Genomic DNA, 21810 nt, shown 5'->3' on the forward strand with positions numbered 1-21810 from the left:
GAGCGGTTAGAGGAAGTAATATTTTTTTTTCTTTTTTTTTTTTTCTTGATGTCGATTTACGTACAAGGTGTCTTACATTTTTTCGGCATACTTTGTTAGTATGCTCTAAGGGGGTGAGAGTAAAGAGAATATTATGTAAATTCAAGTCGATAAATTTTTGATTGAAAAAGTTATTTAACATTGTTAGTCGCAAATTTTAATATCTTGGAAAATGATGGTAATATTTGATTGTAATATTGTGATTATAATATTGTGTATTAAATTGATATTGATAATACATTCTTGTATATATACAGGATAATAAATTATAGTAATTATTTTTTGATGAAAGATCTTTGAAAAATTCCTCCAAAATTCATTATTTTTTCATTTGAATATAATTTGGCTTAGCAATATTTTTTTTACAGTAAAGTGATCGAGCACTAAAATCTTATTTTTTTGTATTTAAAGTATTTTTGCTTTATCTTGGACAAAATAAATATCGAAATTTTAAAAATTGATTTTACATTTCTAAAGTAATGTTTCCTTTTAAAAAAAGAAAAAAAAAAAAAAGATTGCACGTATGAGGAAATGGAAAAACGATACAATGTGTGAGAGTAACCGTTATAAAATGATAGAGTAAAATAGAAGATAGAAAGAGAGAGAGAGCGCAAGTTATTCAATTGACTGTGAAATTTTTATCTATAAAACCAACATGGCTGAAAATTGGTGTAGATATCGGGGGAAAATGTACCAACAACGCAAAAAAAATTTTAAATATCTCTTTCGTTAATTAAAAATTAAAAAATTACACAAATTTTTTGATCGCTTCATAACTATATAATTATATACTTCATAATCCATTGGTTTTTATATTAATTCAACATCGAACATGTTATATTTAAATTATTTATTCGTTCTTCTAATAATCTATATCGTTTATGCAAAATCAAATTTTAATAAATAAAGAAATGTAATTTAGGTAGAGATTTGCATCATCCCTTCAAATACCATAACGTGCATTATACTTTAAATATTTTGTGTTTTTTTGCATGTCACGTGACATTTATAGATTTTTCGTACATTCAAATATTGCATAAATGCACGAACATCTATTTATCACATTTGACACGAAATTAACGTATATTTCAATATTTACAAGTCATGATATTTTTATCGTCTACTTCGTTCCTTCAATGATCAGAAATTATCATAAAAACGAACCACGTTTCTCTTAAGATAGAGGAGAAAAAAAAAATGGTCGAAGTTAAAAAGAATAATTGGGAAAGGAGAAATAAATTAATCTAGCGTGTGACAAACGTTTATCTCCCTAAAATGGGAGAGGAGAAAGGAAGAGACTCGCGAATAGTGGGAAAGACGAAGTGGATTCGAACGATTTCCACTTTGTCCAATAACATTCCCTTTACTCCTCTGTTCGAAGTAATTTCCCTCGCGACTTCGAGCAGCCTTTAGGTTCGAAAAAAAGAAAGAAATTGGAAGGAAACGATTCGATGCTATCAATGAGAGAGAGAGAGAGAGACTATGAGTCGAGCCATGCTCCTCGACTTTTTCGAGTAATAGAATCTAAAGATCTAAAGATTTAGCAAGCCAAACATCGTCATGGTTTTGAATAAATTTGTTACTGATATCATGATGAAAAAGAAGAAAAAGAAAGAATGGAAAAATTTGTGTTTGTTCGATTGAATCCTTGGAGATGAATTTCAAAATTTTCTGTTTACGAAATAATATTAAAAATTTTGAATATTTATTTATTTCTAAAAAGAGGAAATTACGTATTAGATAGATATATGTTACACGACGTCCAATTTTTCCAGATAATAGTTTATTAAAAAATTATAAGGGAATCTATTAATATTTTTAAAATTTATACCAATATTATAAATTGTGTAAAGATAAATTTACATAATAAAATTGACATACTGTATTTCCTGTATTGAATATTTGAACTTGTTGATATGTTTGAAAATTTAAAATAAATTATTTAAAATACATATAATAAACAACGAAAAGTAAGAGTGTAAAATTCAAATGATTACTCACGATTCTTCATTCGATTGATTCGACACAAATCGAACACGTTTAAAAATATTTACAAATGTTTTACAAAACAAAACTTCAATATTATCCAATCCCATTTCCTGTCGCCAAATTCAATGATAAATTACGAAAAATTATTTCATCTTCGTTCGATTCCATAAATCGAACACTTAGGTTTAGAAATTTCTTCTTCTTTCTTTTTTTTCTTGTATAGCTTTTACCATCAATTTTCACTTTATCCCATATCCTCAAAACTCTTCGAAATTTTACCACAGGTTGATGGTGAAAGAGATGAAAGGTGGCCAGGCTCGCAGTCGAAGAGGGCGTGGAAGCTGGCACCTGTGCAATTTTTAATGGCTTTTTACGAGGCACGATTGATGCCAGTGCCGGCCACCGGCAAATATTGCCCGGCGAGAAAGCTGCTTGGAAGTTTACCTGGGCGATGAATAACGTCGTTCCTCTTTAATGGGCTTCCTTGCGCCGAGCACTCGTACATCCTTTCCAATTCAGCCTGGTGACGGATCGCGTATTTAAACTTTGTTCACGGAATTTCTACTATGAGCCACTCTTACTCGATATTGCGACGGGTGGATAGAAGTGAAATTTACCGATGCAAATTGGAAGAAACGAAAGTGATTGACGAGTTTCGAAAACTTTTACGATCGAATTAACATCGGTTTATCGAACGAATAAGAAAACAATTATCCGTATAAAATCGTTCCCACATATTACTTGATTGGTTAAAAAGAAAAATTTACAAATTATTCCATCATCACCTCTTCCTACCATTTAATAATTTAATACCCAAACTTAATACGAAAATTCTTCGTAATATTAATGCATTATTAAGAGGATGGATAATAATAATATTTTTCGAGAACGTAAAAAGACAGAGAAAGCTCAACTATCCGACTAACGAAATCCTGTAACAGAGCGAGCCATTGGAATTATATTTGCTTTTTAAAACAGTTGCGCAAAACTGCAGCGTTGAGAAGTAAAGATCTCTCGGTATGCATAGCAAATAAACGTGGCGGGGTAACGAACCAAATACGGGAACAGAAGAGGGTGCAGGGAGGAGGAGGGGGTGAAATAAGGTATAAAAAGGCTTGTCTTGACAGGAGAAAAAATGAGGTTCCTGCGAGCATCATCCTCGGTGGTCATTCAACGAACATCTTCGCTTTCCTCTTCCCTCTCTCTCTCTCCCTCTCTCTCTCTCTCTCCTTTTTCTTTTTCCAAGTACGTGTTCACGAAAACTCATTTTCCAACGGACAAAGTGGCCTACTTTGATACTCGTCACGAATCTGAAATCCGTGGGAGCAAAGAGTCCATTTAAAGATCACAGAGATTTCACAATGAGAGAGGACAGGCGAGGAGTTTAAGGAAAAAAGAAAACGGATGGGGAATGGCTAAAGGACCAATCCGACTGAGACACGCACAGAGAGAGAGAGAGAGAGAGAGAGAGGATTCGAGGCCTCGTTGAGGGAAGATTTAAATTTCCATTTCCTTCCATCCAAGCCTCGAGCGACGTCTCTGTTTCCCGCGGTGGGACGTTTCCTTTCCTTGTCGGCCGTGAAATTATTTTCCTTCATCGATTCACTTTTAACCAGGCAAGGAAGAAGACGGTGAATTTTCGAGACGTTCGTTCGTTCGTTTTCCTTTCTTTCGACGAATGTTGCACCGCTGTTGAAAAGGAAAGGTGTTCCTCCTCGTTCGTTTGAATCACCACATTGTGCAAAAAGCGGTGGAATATTGGGGTTTATTATATAGTAAACGTTCAATTTTTGTTTTCCAAGTACGCGGAATTGTAAGTAAAATAAAAATGATGGATAGAATTTTATTTTCTTTCAACGTTATCGTTCTTCTTCATCGATATTATATTTTTTCTTCTTATCTCTTCTTCTATTTTTTTATATATCATTCTATTTAAGAAAATTATAATTAGATAAATTAATCTGAAAATTAAACTAAATTATTAATAAATTAATGAAATAATTGAATAAGTATATATTTTGAAAATATGATATAGAATGAAATTTTCTATTAACTTTATATCTATATATTAATTAAATAATAATTCTTTTAATAAATAAATATAAATATATTAAATATATTATTAGTGATTATTAGTTTCTGTACATATATATATATATATTAATTTATCAAATCGAACTCGTGATAAAATTCCTCGAATTCAAATAAATTAAACAAATATGAAAAATATATACACGTCGAGCGCGTAAATAAATAAATATCCGAAATTTTCTTAAATGTTAAATGTTTTTAATACGATATATAATAGAAAATGACGTAAATTTTTTTATTATTAAATATTGTAAAAAAATTTCTATCCAAATGAACGGATTGCTTGTATAAATTACTTACAAATTTACAACGTAAAAAGATGGAAACAATCGTCGTCCAATAAATACGTTCATTTCTTTGACGTTAAAATACCATTCTTCGAACGCTAATTCCAATATCCGACGGCAATTATGACATTTTATCGTCCCATTTATCAACGTCAAAGCGTGCAAAAAATATTCTCCCCAAACTTTTGCAATTTCACAATTTAATGCGGCCATTTTATTCGGCCGGAGCATTGTCCGATTCCCCTATAATAAATTTTAAACGCATTTCGACTCGTTTCGAGCCAACAATCCTCTCCAATTGACTTTTTTCCCTCTCTGCTTACCCCTTTCTATTTCTCAACACCAAATGCAAAGCGTATCCTCCTCTTTTTCTTCCTTCCTTGGCGAAAAGAAAAAACACCTCGAATATATATATATATATATTTTTTTTCCTCTTTTATTTCGACCTTCCCCATGCATTTTTCAACCCCTCCGGGTTGCACAGTCCTGTTGATTTGCGGTAAACCAAAATATGGCCCGGTCTGCGAAAATATCGCTCACTTAATCGCTTATATATACAATACTCTCCTCCCTCTTTTCCTCTCTTCATCGATTTCTTTTTTTTCGCCCCCTGTTTTTCTTCTTTTCTTACTCGTTTTTCGCCACCCTCGCAGAGAGACAACAAGTGATCATCGCATCGTTAATGCGATTCTCCAAGCTTGGATCTTTCACAGTGAATAATTTCAAGAATAATTTCACCCCTTTGTCCTCCATGTGCTGCTCGTTCACCGATTCTCAATTTTCATTCATCCCCGTTTTCCACGATGGAATGGAAAATTATTTTATGCCTCGATATTATCGTTCTTTTATTGCGTTTTTCATTTTCGAATCATTCACGAAGGAATATTAAATATATTATTTCTTTTTTTTTTTTTTTTTTTTTTTTAAATTATAGACACTCGTTTGCGCGATATTTTGGAATTTTGTATGTACTTTTTCTTTCTTTTTTTTTTATGTATTTCGTCGAAATTTTTTTTTTTGTATTTTGTCGAGATTCGTTTCAATTTTCACTTTGGGATACATATTTCGTGAATTTTTAATTGTTCTCGAATTAAATTTACGCGGCACAATGTTGCTAACTATAGGAAAAATTCTATGAAAATCCGATTTCAATAACGAGTCATGGAATATTTTAGAATATATTTCCTTTTGAAAAAAGGATTCTCTTCGCAAGGAGATCGAAATATATCGACAAAATAAACAATGTGTCGATCGATCGATTAAAATTTATTTTTCGATAAATTTATTTCGAGCGATGCTTTTCAACTCACTTAATCAAGTTCAATTTTAATTTTCCAATCAAATTAAATTTTATCACGGGGGGGAAAAGATCGAAAAGGAGAGTAATATCCAGGATGGAATTTGAAGAAATATTTTCAATCTTTATCCTCGATATTGTGCATACATAGATGCATCGTTCGAATTCTTCAAAGTTTTTCAATTCCTTACAGGTGAGGAATTATCCAGGAATGGCATATCGATGGATCGATCGATTTTCCCCGCCGATCTCTCCAATCAAGCGCGAATTCTCATTCAATTACGGAATAATTTAATTTTTATACTTATCGATATTCTCGCTCTTATTTTTCCAATAATCGAAGAACAAGTAAAATTCCTTTCTGTTTTTCATATTCCTCGTGAATCGATGATTTATCGATAATAATAAAATCATATAGCAACATTTTCAACGTTTGAAAATTATTAGACGTAGACGTGCTGGTTTAAGTGTTTGTTAATTAATATGAGATAATATTAGATTATATATTATCATTCGTTTATGCGAGATTTCAATATTCGATATTATTCGAATAACTAGCATAGTTTCAATCGGGATGGAAATTTTATTGATTGTGATAACGTGATTACGTTTTTTCGTAGATTCGATATGGATGGAATTTTCAATCATCTGGCCGATAAAGCTACATATAACGAGCGTTTTAAATTTAATAAAAGTATGCGTGTAATAAATTCTTCTTTCTAAATTCAAAGAAAAATTATTATTGCGATGAATGTAGGAAAAATATTCACTTATATATATTCACTTTTTGTATATTTTTATACTTTGTAAAAAATTATATATAAAAAGTCCATCGAATACTTAATAATAAATTTTAAAATACCTTTTTGAATCATTGAAATTAATAACAACAAGAATAATTCGGTGGAATCTATCTCGATTCAAATTATTAAAAATTTTATATATTCATTAATTATTAATTACAGACGTATTATATCGATCAACATACTTTTTACACTTATTAAAATTATTATTATTTACAACAATATGATTTTTTTCGTACACATGATCCACCCCTCTCCTTCAAAATCGCTCTTCTCAAAGAGGGATAAAAACGATATAATTCCAAACATTAATTCTCGTTAAGCATAGTAAAGGCTGAAACGTGTTTTGTAACGTTATTAACAGAAGAAAAGATTGATCGAAACCTCGACTGATCCTCTTTCGTTTCCTCTACTGTTTCAGAGTGGAACGACCAATCCTACGGTGAAGCTGTTCTACGTCGACTTAGAGAAAGTGATCCAAGGTAACACCAACTTAACTGAAATCGAACATCCGAACAAGTTATCCACCGAGGAACGGATTTTATCCGCTGTTGCTTTTCCTACCGATAATCTCGTGTACGCGACCTGGATGAACAGAGTGCAAAACAGGGCGTATTTCCATTTCTGTTACGTCCATGGCCAGCTACCCAATTGCACAACCGTACGTATATATATATTTATATGTATCTATTTATATTTTTATATTTTTGTTATAAATCGTCGGATCATCTTGACACATTCATTTGTTAAATAATTTAAAGCAACATCGAATTTATATAATTTATTTGAAATTTTTTTTTACTCGTCATCGAGTAAATCGTCGATTTAAGACATTTCTGTTTTGTCCATGGTCAACTATCCAATTGCACATGTATTAAATATTCTCTATCTATTTTTGTTATAAATCGAATCATTTTGACATTTATTAAATACGTATATATATTTATATGTATTAAATATTCTATATTGTTATAAATTTATATTGGTATTTATATATATTATAATTGCTATATTTTATATTTATTATAAATCGTCATCTTGATATTTGTCAAGTAATTTAAAACAACATCGAATTTATATAATTCGATCTTTACTCGAAATTTCTTTTTACTCGTCAAGTAAATCGTGGATAATATTCAAGACAAAACAAAGAGGGCGTACTTCCATTTTTGCTACGTTCATAGCCAGCTACCCAATTGTACTACCATACGTATATATATATGTTATATTAAATATTCTCTATCTATTCTCTATTTATTTTCTATCTATTTTTGTTATAAATCGTCGAATCATCTTGGCATTTTTGAATACATATATATATTTATATTAAATATTTATATTGCATTAAATATTTTATATTGTTATAAATTTATATTAGTGTCTATATTGTTATAATTGCTATATTCTATATTTGTTATAAATCGTCGAATCATCTTGACATTTGTCAAGTAATTTAAAACAATGTCAAATAATTCGATCTTTACACGAAATTTCTTTTTATTTCTTTTTCTCGTCATCGAGTAAATCGTCGAATGATAATATTCAAGACAAAACAAAACATACTTCCATTTTTGTTACGTTTAGCTATCCAATTGTACGTAAATATATTTATATATATTAAATATTCTATATTTTTGTTATAAATCGTCGAATCATCTTGACATTTGTCAAGTAATTTAAAACAACATCGAATTTATATAATTCGATCTTTACTCGAAATTTCTTTTTCTCGTCATCGAGTAAATCGTCGTATGATAATATTCAAGAGGAGCTGTTGTTTATTCCGCAGTAATATATAATTTAACAGTTAAACAACTAATTCTTTATTCTTGATGAAAGGTACAAAATTCATAAGATCGTCTAAGTATACCAATTTTTTTTTTTGCTTCTTCATCAGGTATATTCCAAGAAAAATGAGAATTCCTCTGGTTCCTTCTTCATTTAAAATTTCACGACGGTTTTTATAACCGGTAAAAGACAAACTTTTCCGGGTTTAATTAGGTTCGCGGTGAAATGTTGTTGAAAGTATCGCGATTTTCATGGTGTAGTCGCATGGAATAGTTTTGAGAGTGAGAAATTTCGGTCGCGAGTGGAATTATTTGTTTGGACGTTTTATTAGGGAATTTGATTAAAACTAGAATTTCTATCATCTGAGGAATATTAATAATTAAATTGAGAGGGATATAATATTTTTGGAGAAAGTTATAATACGATTTTAATCTTAATAAGAAAAAATCAGTCTTTTTTTCTCAATTCCTCTGAAGAAACGAAGAAACGGTAAATTTAATCTTCTGATTAAATTTTAATTATTATTAAGTAAAGATTATTCACTAAAAATAATAATATTCTCCAAAACGTTTCTATTATTAAAATATTTATATTATTTTTCCTCTATGCACTAACACAAAAATAATAAATATCTCAATTCAATAGATTCAATCATCAAAATACTCTAATTTTCCAATAATCTGAAACACGATAATCTTTCAATTTTCTTTCCTGTTCATCTTCTCACAAAAAAAAAAAAAAAAAATTAAATTCCAAAAAATTAACGTCCCATCGAATCATTCAATTCGATAATACTTCTTGCATTACATCTTCTCTCCACCATATGTTATTTTACAATTATCCAAAATTTCCATCTTCTTGAAAGAGGAGGGAAAAGCTTCTCTTCCATGCATGGAAAGAAGATTGTCGAACTCGACGATGCGCAATATTTCACCATCGTTTTCCGGCGAAAGAAAAAGGACAAGTGTGTGTGTGTGTGTGTGTATATATATGTATACACGAATGAAATATTCATCTTGGCAGGCGCTGACGCACATAGAGAGTCACGGATGGGTGGAACAGTTCGAGCCGCCGATGTTCAGCGATGACGGGGACACGTTTCTTACGATCCTGCCCAAAAGGCAACACGACGGAAGTTACTGGAGGCATGCAGTCGCAATTACCAACGTTTCTTCGAGCACGCCGAGGAAAACCGCCCTCACTTCCGGCCGCTTTGTCGTCACGGAGATAGTTTCTTGGGACCAGAAGAAGTCGTATCTGTAAGTACGCGAAATAGTCTTTCACTGGTATTAACTTTTTCTTTCTATTTCTTTTTTCGTAGAAGTCAATTGCAACGGTAGATATAGACTTCTCGAAAAAATTAATAGGATTTGAAAGGGAATAAGAAGGAATTATGGACATTTTATATTGGAAATATGAAAGGTTTCTAATTTTAATTTTAATTAAACAGTTTTATTTACGTTTAATCTCGATAAAAATACGTAATTAATATAGAATAATATAGAAATAATTTTGAAAAGTAAAGATGCGATTTAAATATTTTTTTATAGAAAAAAATATCAATTCGAACATGTTCGAAACTGTCCATGTTGTAATGGAATTCGAAAAACGCGAATAAAGACTCGAGGATTTCAAGGAAAGAAAGAAAGTGGAGAGAAAGAATTCATTTCGCTTGAATAACTTCCCCTATTATAATTTATCTTGGCGAAACGATCTCGAACAGTTTCGAACCGGTTACCATTAGTTATGGACCGTCGAATTTGCATTTAAGCTGGAATTTCCAACATTCGAACTTACCCTCCAAGTATCCTGAATTGTGTGACAATCGTACACAATGGGCTGGAGATTTGGATAAAGATCTTGGCCCTTTCACATATCGGAACGATCCCTCCGAGTCCCTCGTAACCTATAAACAGTATCCACCAACTGTACGCTTTATCGATAAAACAGGACCTTACGGAATTCAACGACTTTCCACGATCCAAGAAAATCTTCTCCATCCGGTTCACGACGATCGAACTCTTCCATTCCGATTATTTTCTCAACTTTTTGATCGTCGTCCTCGTATCTGATTGTCACGTGTAAATGACGTAAGTGTACAACATTTTCGAAGAAAGAAATTGAAGAAGACGTATGACACAATTAATTTTAAAATCGATCGAAAATTCGTTGATAATTCAAGTTAATGGAATATTATAATAATATTTAATAAGTTAAGAGTGTGGAACGCAAACATCAAAATGGAACAATATAAATAAAATTAGACTAAAATATAATAATACTTAACAATATTTTTGTTTTGAATCAGTATAAATATAATTAAACGTAAGAATTTCAAGACTCTTTTCCAATTTTTAAAATAATTAGATTCTGCGTTCCTTTTTTTTAAATTTCATTGCTGTGTTTTCCAAAGTTGATGAAATCGCAACAAAACAAGAAGAAGAAATCTAGAATCCCTCTCAGAATCCACGACCACCTTTCGAAATTCGATCCTTCTATTTTTCCTCCCCTGGAAAATATTGGTGCAAAATATTGGTGGTGGTCCAATTTTATTTTTAAGGCACGGTCGGATGTTAAATCTTGGCGACGATCGTTCGAACGTGGACGTTAAGTGCGCCGACTTAGCCACGTGCTTCCATTATTTCTCGATAAGATACAGCTCGTAAGAAACGATATTACGCCGGGGAGGGGGGAGAGGGGCGTTATTGGGGATTCCTTTGGAATCACGATGCAATCGTTTGAAACAGGGGGGAGGGGAGGGGGGGACAGGATAGTGGCCATCTAAAGATCGTTATCATTTATCACTTAAACGCACCACCACGTTGGCCATATTCATATTGTCCTCCACCTAATTCAATCTCGTGGAACAACTTTCAACTTGGCATTGATCATCCAACTGAGAATGTTGGACATTCATGATGCCTAGAATTAATTTCTTCGGAAGAATTCTCTCGTATTATCATCGTCTAATTTAATTTCACATTTCCTCGTTACCTGGAAGGGGGAGGAATTTATTGAATTTATTGAAATTATTAATCAATTTCGATTGTTACTTGATATCCAAACGTCGATTGTCCGATTTGTGTCCGGAATAAATATGATGTAATGATATTTACATTCTGGAATCCGTGTATCTAAATATAATAAATTTATTTTATAATATATTTCAAAGTATGTACTCCTTCATGCGAAAGAAAAGATTGTATAAAGAGGAAATTTCTTTAAACTCCATATAATTGTTCGAATTTCTAAAATTAAAATAGAAAAAGAAAAATTAATTTTGCATTCTAAGATAATAAAAAACGAATTTCGATTCTTCGATGATTCCTTTCGAAATTTCTTTAATTTTTAATAATAATAAATCTAACAATATAATAAATCTAACAATAATAAATCTAACAATAAATCAGAACAAGAGATTTGACAAGAATTTACTTGCAAAACACAGTAGAAAAAAATTATCCAGATGCACGGTAAGCAATATTTAAGCAATCGAATGAACGACGATTATTCAAGATCTAAACGTGCCCCTATACCGCGTAATACCCAGAAAATTGTGCCTGCGAATGGGCCAATATTTTTGTTCATCGCTCGCATGGGAGAGAATTGATTTTCAGCAGGCGTAAGAGGGTCCCCTCCCTCTCTTAGCGTTTTAGCACGCTCAATATCGCCTTTGGTGCCCCAAAAGGGAAGGGAAAAATGGGAGACGGTGAAAAAATTAGTTAGAGAAGAATTTTACGACGAGGTTCGATGCAAATAACGATTATTTCCGAGTTTCAAGGCGCAAAGAGTTTCATATGCAACGTCGATTATTACGTTAATTGACACGCTTCGCAAAAACCTACGCGTTCCTTTATATTGAAACGTGTCGTATCTCAAATTGAAAATAAAATTGCTTGTCACTGCTAACTCTTACGAGACCTGATTTCATCCAATTTATTTCCTTTTTTATAAATATCAGAATTTTGTGTTTATAATTTATTGACATAAATTATAACAAAGTATTCTGACTGGGGGGGGAACAATTTTATAAAATTTATTTTTTCGAACATCTATTTATTAATTCAATTCTATGGAGTTCAAAGAAATTCATTTTCACATAAAAATTCTGAAAACATTTCCATTATTTATTTATATTCATTTGATAATTGAAATAAAAATTATAACAAAGATCGTCACGTTTATAAAAATTCAACTCCTTCCCCGTGAAAATAATTATTTTCTTATTCGATACCTAGAAAAAAATGTGTTTCGTTATATAATTAACGTTATATGCGTCACCTTTTCGTGGAAATTGCAATAATGATATCGTTCGTTAGGGAAGTTGAATTTTACGAAAATCCTCCGAAAAAAACCTCCAAGCAAATATTAGCTCGCCTCTCTTCCCCCTTTTCGCAAAGTTTACATATTTAAATAATTCAATGGTCATCCGTTCCAATTTTTATCCAATTCGATCGACCACGTCCCATTCCATTGGTAGGATTGATATACGTGATGCCTTATGTACTCCACTTAGGTTAATCATCACCGAACCCTCGCCTTCGTTCATTCGTGCCTGTCTCGCATATCGAGAGCCGAAGCTCGATGCGACTGGCCTAAATAACGATCCACGTTTCTGCCTTTTTTCTCTTTCCGCGATGATGAAAGCGACGGATGATATTCGCTCGCTCCAACTTTTCCGATTATTCGATTCAACCGAGAGAGAATCGAGAGCGATCGGCCATTTCGGAGAGCTTGGAATTTGTTTGTTTTTGTTTTCCAAGGAATCTCGTTTACGGATCGTAGTGATTTGTCTCGTTTCGGAATTCTCCTTGGAAAATCTTTTCATCTTTCGTTTAAATAAATTTTCGATCGAAATGCAAATCTTTGGTATGAACTTTTAAAGTTTGGGTGAAATTATTCTTATATAATACTGCGGAGAAATATTTTGCTAAATTTATATTGTTTCAATATTTCTGAATTTATAAATTATTTATAAATTGTAAAGAAAATTTATTCATTACTGTTATCGAGTATCGTTGATTATTTATCATATTCTATACTTTCGTTTTATCCAGCTTCCTTCTTTATTTCACCAATTATTTTCCGAAGATTAATTTATAAAATTGAATACGATTCAATACCTCCTTCCCTGAAATAAATACTTGAAAAAATTTGAAACTTGATTTGCTCGAAAAAATTTTGTATATTTAATTCTTCGATCAACTGCACATCACGTAAGTAAGGTTAAAATATAAACTATTATACTTTGTTACTTCTAAATTTAGCTACGCTTATATTGTTTCGATATTTCTGAATTTATAAATTGTAAAGAAAATTTATTCATTATACTTATCGAGTATCGTCGATTATTATTTATCATATTCTATACTTTCGTTTTATTCCAATTGAATACGATTCAATACCTCCTTCCTTGAAAAAATTTGAAATTTGATTTGCTCGAAAAAATTTTATATATTTAATTCTTCGATCAACTGCACGTCACATCGAGCAACAAAAGAGCATAAAATAATTAAATACTAGTTAAATTTAATCAATTACAAGAACTCATAACTCGTTTTGTATCGTTTGATAAAAAAAAAAAACTGCTTCGTTAAGATTCAAAAAATACGAAGGAAGAGAAAGGAAAAATTTTATGCTCCGCGAATATTTCCCGAAATTTTCACCGATTATAAACACATATACAATCTACACTTGAAATCTCTCCTCTACCTGACACAGATGTTAATCGGATCGAGCATATTCCCATCAGAAACACACTAGTCACGCGTTCGAAACGCACTCCTCCACCCGTCATTATCGCCACGCATTTCGAATCTCGTTAAACGACCCTCGAACATCATTACAACGTGTCCCGTTCAAGCCTGTGTGTGCGCGTATACTGTGTTGCCCCGTCGAGCCTCGTCCCGCCTCCCTCCCCGCCGAAGGAATCACCGAAGGACACCGGCTTGAAACCAGAAAATGTTGGCCGCCAATTGGCGGGCGCGCAATTAAACTCGGCTGATTCGCGCGGCCTCGAGGCCATCCCCTCCCCTTTACTTTGCAAATTACTTCCAACGCCGTTTCAACGCCTCTATCTTTCGCCCCATCAACCGGATATCCCCGCGGTGTCTCGGCATAGTTTCCGCATGGCCGGCCCGGATCGTGAATCCCGCGATCCTCCGAGGTGTTAATTCACTGGCCGCCCAACCCAACTTCTCCCGTTCAAGTTACGCCGACTCCAATTAAGCTGATGGCAGCCGGGCAAATTGCGACTCGGTACTCCTGTAACGAGTTCGTCCTCCTCCTTTTTTCTCTCTCTTTTTCTTCTTTTTTTTTTTTTTTTTTATATATATTATTTCGACGAGATTGGCGAGACAGCTTTGCGAAAAAGGATTATGTTTGTTTGTTTGTTTGTTTGTTTGTTTGATTGGGGGAAGGGGAGTTATCGAGAGGAGAGATTTTTATCAAGGATAAAAGGGGATAGTTTATTGGGAAAATTGGTGATTTTTGTTATCTTGCGGATTTAATTTAATATATGATTTATGTTTCTAAATGAAAAATTTTGTGGGTGTTATGATGTTTTAATAAAATTTTTGAATGATGGGTATAAATGGGGTAAACGGAGAAAATTTATTTAAATATCATACAGTACTACACTTTGGATGTTTTATGTTGCTATAGGTATATTCAAATTTTATATCAATTTTATACAAACGTCTAATTACGAGGATAGAGGATGGATATTGGAAAATTCGTGTACAAGGGGAAAATATTATATAGTTTGGGAGTGAATTTGAGTTGATTCGAAGAGAGATTGCCCTGTCATTTTCAATAACTGCCGAATTTATTTTGATCCGTCTTTCTTTCTCGTATAAACTCTTTTGTATAAAATGTTTGTGAAATTTTATTCGGAATTATTATATATATTATTTGCAAGAATATTTTTTTGATCAAAAAGAAAAAACGAAGATACGAAATTTATCAAAAATATTAGATAAATAAGAAAGATAATTTAAACTTTTGTAAAAGGAAAACAAAATGGAAAAATATTCGTTCTTCTTAATTCATAAAGAAATAGATATTATTTTTTCAAATATTTATAATTACCTGATAATTTGTTACTAGATATTTTCGTACGCAATAGAACCTTTGTTATACGAACATTTGTATTGAGCTATTTCCTCGATCTCGACGTTTGACAATTGACAAAACCGCTCGTTAATATGTCAGTTTGAACTGCATCGTTCGAAAAGCCGATCAATCTGTCGATCAATTTATCGACTGATGGTAAATGTAAAAAAAAAACCAGCACGAGGGATGCGTGATATACAACAGACAGATAGTTAGTGTTAAATCGAATGCAATTAATGAACGTAAAAATAAGAAGCGGATAAATGAGAAAATTTTAAAATTTGCATCAAACTTAATAAATTTTTAATTCGAAATTAAATATTGACATCAAAATCAAATCGTTCGTAAAATTATCTATTTTTTTTTTTTTTTTAAATCTCTTAGCAATTACTAGAAATGCGGCTGCAACAATTATCATCTCATTGTCATCGAAAATTCTGCCCTATTCACGACATCGCGCAACGATGAAATGAGGATGTACCTCAAATATTGGGAAAAGCTGATCGATTGTACCAATCAGTACCAATTGACCAAATGCCGATTTAGTAGGGACGTGACTTTATGTGAACAATATGTAAACGTACAAAGTGTTTATTTCCTTCTACAGAATGAAATTTATTTGTTAAATTTTCTTCTATACAGTGAAATTTATTTAATAAATTAGTGACAAATTAACAGTGACGAAGATATATCGACTCATTTCGAAAATATTCACACAGCTTTAGAAGCAAGGATTAAATGATTTAATGTCTAACTAACGTAATATCATTCAACTAATGGTATCAAGAATTTGTGTAATTTTCTTTTCTTTCTAATTTTGTCTTTAATATTGAATAAAACTATACGATAAACCTATCGTTGTTTTGTGTTGTTAAAAAATAAAAATTTTCTTGTCTGAACATTTTCATCTCCCAATTAAGTTACATAACGAAGCTTTTGTTGTATAATTGTTTTATACATACACCTTGTGATACTGAAATAATTAACTGAACCTTGATAAAAATAAGTTTAAGTTCTCTTCTTCTTTTTCTTTTGTATCTATTTCACCCAATTTAACATTCCCATATATTTTATTTACATTTTTACAGAGCATTTTATATTTTATATCGATTAAAAATTCTTTAATCAAAATAAGTTTAAAGATGCATGAAATCATCGCCTTTAATTAATTACCAATTATTATCCTCCAATTGCGATGACGTATCATCTAAATACCAATTAATATCTACTATAATTCATTATCGATTAACTAAAAAAACTATACTCTTAAACTCGTCGAATTTAATACCCTTTTTCTCAATTTTCATTCATTTCGAGTCAATTCAAGTTTAAACAACATAATCGAATTAAGAAACGATTAATTATTATAACCTTAAACGAAACATTTTAACCATTTTAACTGAAATCAAATCGTCGATCCATACCTGTCAATATAATCTATACAAATATTATCCAATGCTCTTTCGAGGCGGAATGAAAATCCCGGAGATAATGGATCCGTTCTACATCAAGTTTCCGAAAATTAATGAGGGAGTTATTTGTATTTCCCTTTTGCTCGAGCGAAGAGTTCCACGTAGAACGATTTGTTTGTTTCCCCTTTCGAAGAATCTCTCGAAAACGAGGTGTAATCGTTCGAAGTTGACGAAAATAATCAAAGTTTGAATGAACAAGAGGGATTCGTATTAAATCGCGTTGCGAATCGATAAAGGAAACTGGAAAATTATCTTGCCACCTAAGTGGTTGAATTACGGAGGCCGCGAGACCGGAAAGGCTCTCGGGAATATCCGTTCTGAGTCTGAAGCCAAACTCGAGCCTACTCCATCAGAGTACGCCAGTATCGCCCCCTCGAGATTCTACGCCGCCCTCTCTTCCCTCCATCTTCCTCGAGTGGATTTAACGTTTTTGGAAACGTTTCCTTTTGATTTATCCCACCATCCAGGAGGAATAATATTTCGATTTAATTTCGGCCATCGAAACGCCACCTGTTCACCATTCATTTATTCGATGAAACAATAATCGTAAATCTTCTTGGGTAAATTTTAAGGGAACTTTGTAAGTAAAAATGAAAAGAGGGATAAAAATATAATTTGAATTTTGTAAAATTTATTAATTTACCGAAAATAAATGTAAGAGCGTCGTTTCGTTTATTTTCGCTTTATTGATAATATATTTTACAAAATTCAAGTTACGATACTTGATTCATAAAAAGAATTTGAATTTTTATCGATTTCTCTTATTTAAATCATTATTATTACAGAATAATCGAAATGATCCCAATTACGTGCTTCGCTACTGAATACATGTAACATTGTGCACATATTTAATCTTTCATTTATTCAACTTGTAATACTATATGCACAAAATGTTAATATATTCGTGTAGTGCTATATTTAGAGAATCGATTGTTATAAATAATTTATTTAATTTATTTTTAATTTATTATTTATTATTAATTTATTATTTTTAATTTATAATTAATTTATTTAATTTATAATTTAAGTTTCTTGATCCTTTAAAATCGATCCTCCAACGAATATATCAACACCCTGTATATTTGATATCTAATTTCATTCTCAGATTCTTCGTACGTAAAAAAAAAAAAAGAAAAAAAAGAAACGCGTTCGAGAAGAAATCATCGCGATCACGACGCAAAGAATATTTCCGCGAAAATTCGAAGCTAGGAGATGCGTTACAAGTATATAATACAAAGACTACAACGGCTCGTGAGCTTTATTTCCTTCGATACGATCGGAAGTTATACCTTTGAAAGCTGTAAAAGCTCTTACAGACGTGAAAGCATAGTAAAGTTTCTGTACCCCGTTTCGAAAAGTTTTCATATTCCACGCTTATCGTAGCAAAGATCCGTAATGTTTTCAGAATATTCTTTTCTTACCGCAAAGCGTATCTTGGAGTATCTACACTTCCTTCCCTATTTCTATTCCTACACGAATAATTGACTATTCTCTCCTTGCTCGCGGTCCACATTTCCCAAATTTCTCTAAGAATAAGACAGATTCTTCTTTCCCTCTTCTTGAAAGGGACGTTTTTTCGTTTAGGAACATTCCAAGCGGTGCCATAATGCAATAACGCGGGCGATATTTCAACGAAGAAAATCGCAGGAACACACGTGCGTCACTCCGGCCTAACAGGCCGGCTACTTTACACCATTTATGCTCGCCTCTCCTCCCCCCTCCATCGTGCCACGCTCGTTAATCTAACAGGTGACACAACGACGCGCCACGTGCACGTGCAGATATATCGCGCAAAACTTTCGTTAAATCGATGAAATCAAGAATGATTTGAATGTCGAGCAATCGTGAATTAAATATTATAATATAATATTATATATATATATATAAATATGAATTTAAATATTATATATTAGATATATATTAGATATAATATTATATATTAGATATATATTATATCTATTATATTAGATATAATAGATTTAATATTAGATATATATTAGATATAATTATTAGATATATTATATATCTAATATATATTATATCTAATATTATATATTAAATATAATATTATATATTAGAATTTAAAATTCTAATATATATAAGTCTCTCGAAATTTCTTAATATGAACCTTCGAAAACGACGAGAAGGAGGAGAATTCTTAGCAATGGCATGCATATTCAACTCGTTCCCCTATATCTACCCCTCCTTTCTCCTAAACCTCTCACGAGTCGTCAGCGCTGTGGTCGCCTCGCGTGTCCTCGCTCGTCGGATCAAAGAAAATCCTCCCTGGAACACCGTTCGAGTGCTCATGCGAGACATGCTGGCACCGCGCGTTTTCGAGAGCGCGCCACTCGTGCCTGCTGCTCGATTCGACGGCTGATCGACGGTGCACCATCCCTCCCCCTCCAACCAACCGTCGCATCGGCAACAACGGAGGGATACCTTTCCTCGCGCATATTTAACGAGCTTTAACGAACTTCGTTAGAATTATGAATTAATCATCGAGAACGTCGTAAACAGAGGAGGGGAGAGAGGGGAGGGCAACGAACGGTTAACGATGCGTTTAACGATGCTGTGCTAAGAAAGCAGGGCGCGATAGCTGATGGCCCGTCGATAATTCCATTCATCGTTTCGATGATGGATCGGATTTGGAGTTTTTTTGAGAGGAGGTTTTGAGGTGAAAGGATTCTTCGAAGATATCTTCCGTGTCTGCGGTTTTGGGGCAAGAGGGGAAGAGGTTTTTTGGTGAGAGGGTTTGCTTGTCGGGATTAACCGCGATTAGGATTCCGTGGCGAGGAAAAAGGGGGAGTGGAAGGGAATAAAGGAGGAGTAACGTTTGAGCAAAAGAGAGTTTGGGATAGTTGATTAAAATTGTAGGAAAGGGGAATTTTTGAGCTATTTTTGAATTTTTGCAATTTTTTCGGTGGAAAATATGGCAAAAAGGGGAAGAATTCTTGATTGAAATTGTCGACAAAAGGGAAACTTTTCTAAGAATTTTAAGACTCGAAACAGTTCCTTTTGAATTGAAGCATAACAAGTTTGAAATCCGAATTATTTTGTGGCGCGAGATTGTTCGCGTAAAGTAGAAGATCGTCAAGTTTCCGGTTCCAGGGGATGATTTGCGATTTCTGTTTCAGAGGGGAGGCGCGAACAGGTTTTGGAAAGCTTTAATGGATTCGGTTAGTTTGGAGAAAATTCCATGGAACTTGGCAGAAGTTTGCGTAATCGGTGAATTTAGCAAATTTACCGGATCGAATCGCTCGCTTCACGCGCTCTATCAAGTATTTCCGTTATATTTGCCGAGTATTTTGAAGAAGAACGCAAAGAGAAAGTTCCACAAAAGGAATTTAAGCAACTCGGGGAATACGCATCGAATAATGATAGAGAATACTCGAAAGATTTCCTGGCCAACCTTTTGGCCGAACAACGCACGAAATTAATAATAACTCTAGTTCTAGCTGACATAAATACGAAAAACATTTTAAGAGAAGATTAATTTTAAAGATGTCAGATGAATAAAATTTTTCCTACAAATTTATCTCAAGATTATCCAAATCAAAAATTATTTCATATGAAAATTCAGAGCGTAATAACGTAATATTTTTGTTGAAAATATTTGAAACCATCAAGCGTCTTATCAAGTTTCAATCTGACAATTTTTTTCCATAAAGTGATAAACATTTCGTAATTTAAAATTTCACCTTATCTCGCATTATTATATTTTTTTTAAAAAAAGAAGAGAATAAATTTAAACTTAAAATTGGAATTATCAAACTGGACGAATTTTCTCGAAACAATTGATCTCTCTCCCACATACATACTTGTTTTATATTCATCAATATCAATTTTTTACGATTCGAAAATGTAAAAGTTAAAATTTCGTTTGACGGATAACAGTGAAAATTGTCCAGTTCGGGAAAAAAATCGAGGGAACGATTGTTGCTTAGTTGTTACAAATGTTCTTGTCGCGAAAATAGTACAAGTTAATTATTTCTACGATCATTCTCTCCCACAGAGTCCCCGAGGTGCAATACGTCACGATACGTCCTGCTCGTTTCTTCTTTAATTACGAGCCGCTGTCGGAAACTATTTATTTTCCCCTTTCCTTTTAATCGTTTCCCGTTGCTACGTGTCCCTTATCTGTAACTCTTACGATTCTTAGTCTGAAAAATCGATAATAACAACGATTAATAGCGAATCGATTCGCCCAATTAACTTTATTTTCCATATAACGTACTGTGCGCACTGTTCAATTATATACGTGGAATTTAAGCTATGTGGCTATTAAAATGCCAATTTAAATTTTCAAGCTTTACTTAAATATTATTTGAATCACGTAAACGAATTAAATTTTACTACAAATTATTTTTTCGATTTAGTTATTCGTGAAGGGAAAGATCTTTATTGAATAAAGTAATACAGAAAAGGCATCAGACGATAAAAAGGAAACTGAATCAATTAACGCATTAGAATGATGAAATAATATCTTCCCTCTATGATTATTAAAAAAAAAAAAAAAAAAGGAAAAGAAGATAAATAGATCGATTCCGGAAGAAGAATCGAAAATTATTCCATTCCAGAGGGTTCATTGAAATTTAAACGATTCTTCGTTTTCTCTCGAGGGACAAACAATTTCACGATCCTTGGAATCAATATCGTTGATCCGTCGGTGTTAAAACAACGATTAAAGTATCGTTACAAGAGATCGGGTACGACGAGCCATTCATTCGAGCCATACCGCAAACGATTGCTCGAAGCAATTTCGTGAACAGTGGCGTGTTTCTTGCGATGTTGGTGCACGGTAATGGCCTGGAAAGAGGACCGCGGAACTTTCATCACCGGAACCATTGTCGAGAGGATGGTCTCTGGACCAAGAATACCAGGCTAAAAAACAGGCGGATTTGGGCAAGCCGAAAAGAAGCGACGAGAAA

The 21810-nt window shown here is 32.7% G+C and overlaps 1 protein-coding gene across 11 annotated transcripts in view; it reads left to right on the forward strand.

Annotated features, from left to right (window-relative positions):
- The window catches only part of LOC122710909 (venom dipeptidyl peptidase 4-like), a 259765-nt gene that overhangs the window by 183352 nt on the left and 54603 nt on the right, over positions 1 to 21810 (forward strand). For all 11 annotated transcript variants that reach the window (XM_043929145.1, XM_043929147.1, XM_043929146.1 and 8 more), the window contains 2 exons: positions 6928 to 7167; positions 9318 to 9553. In XM_043929145.1, coding sequence (XP_043785080.1) covers positions 6928 to 7167; positions 9318 to 9553 — 476 coding nt within the window. The remainder of the gene's footprint in view (positions 1 to 6927; positions 7168 to 9317; positions 9554 to 21810) is intronic.

The sequence above is a fragment of the Apis laboriosa genome, unplaced genomic scaffold (genome assembly GCF_014066325.1).
Source record: "Apis laboriosa isolate Shangri-la unplaced genomic scaffold, ASM1406632v1 scaffold161_cov148, whole genome shotgun sequence".
Taxonomy (NCBI): domain Eukaryota; kingdom Metazoa; phylum Arthropoda; class Insecta; order Hymenoptera; family Apidae; genus Apis; species Apis laboriosa.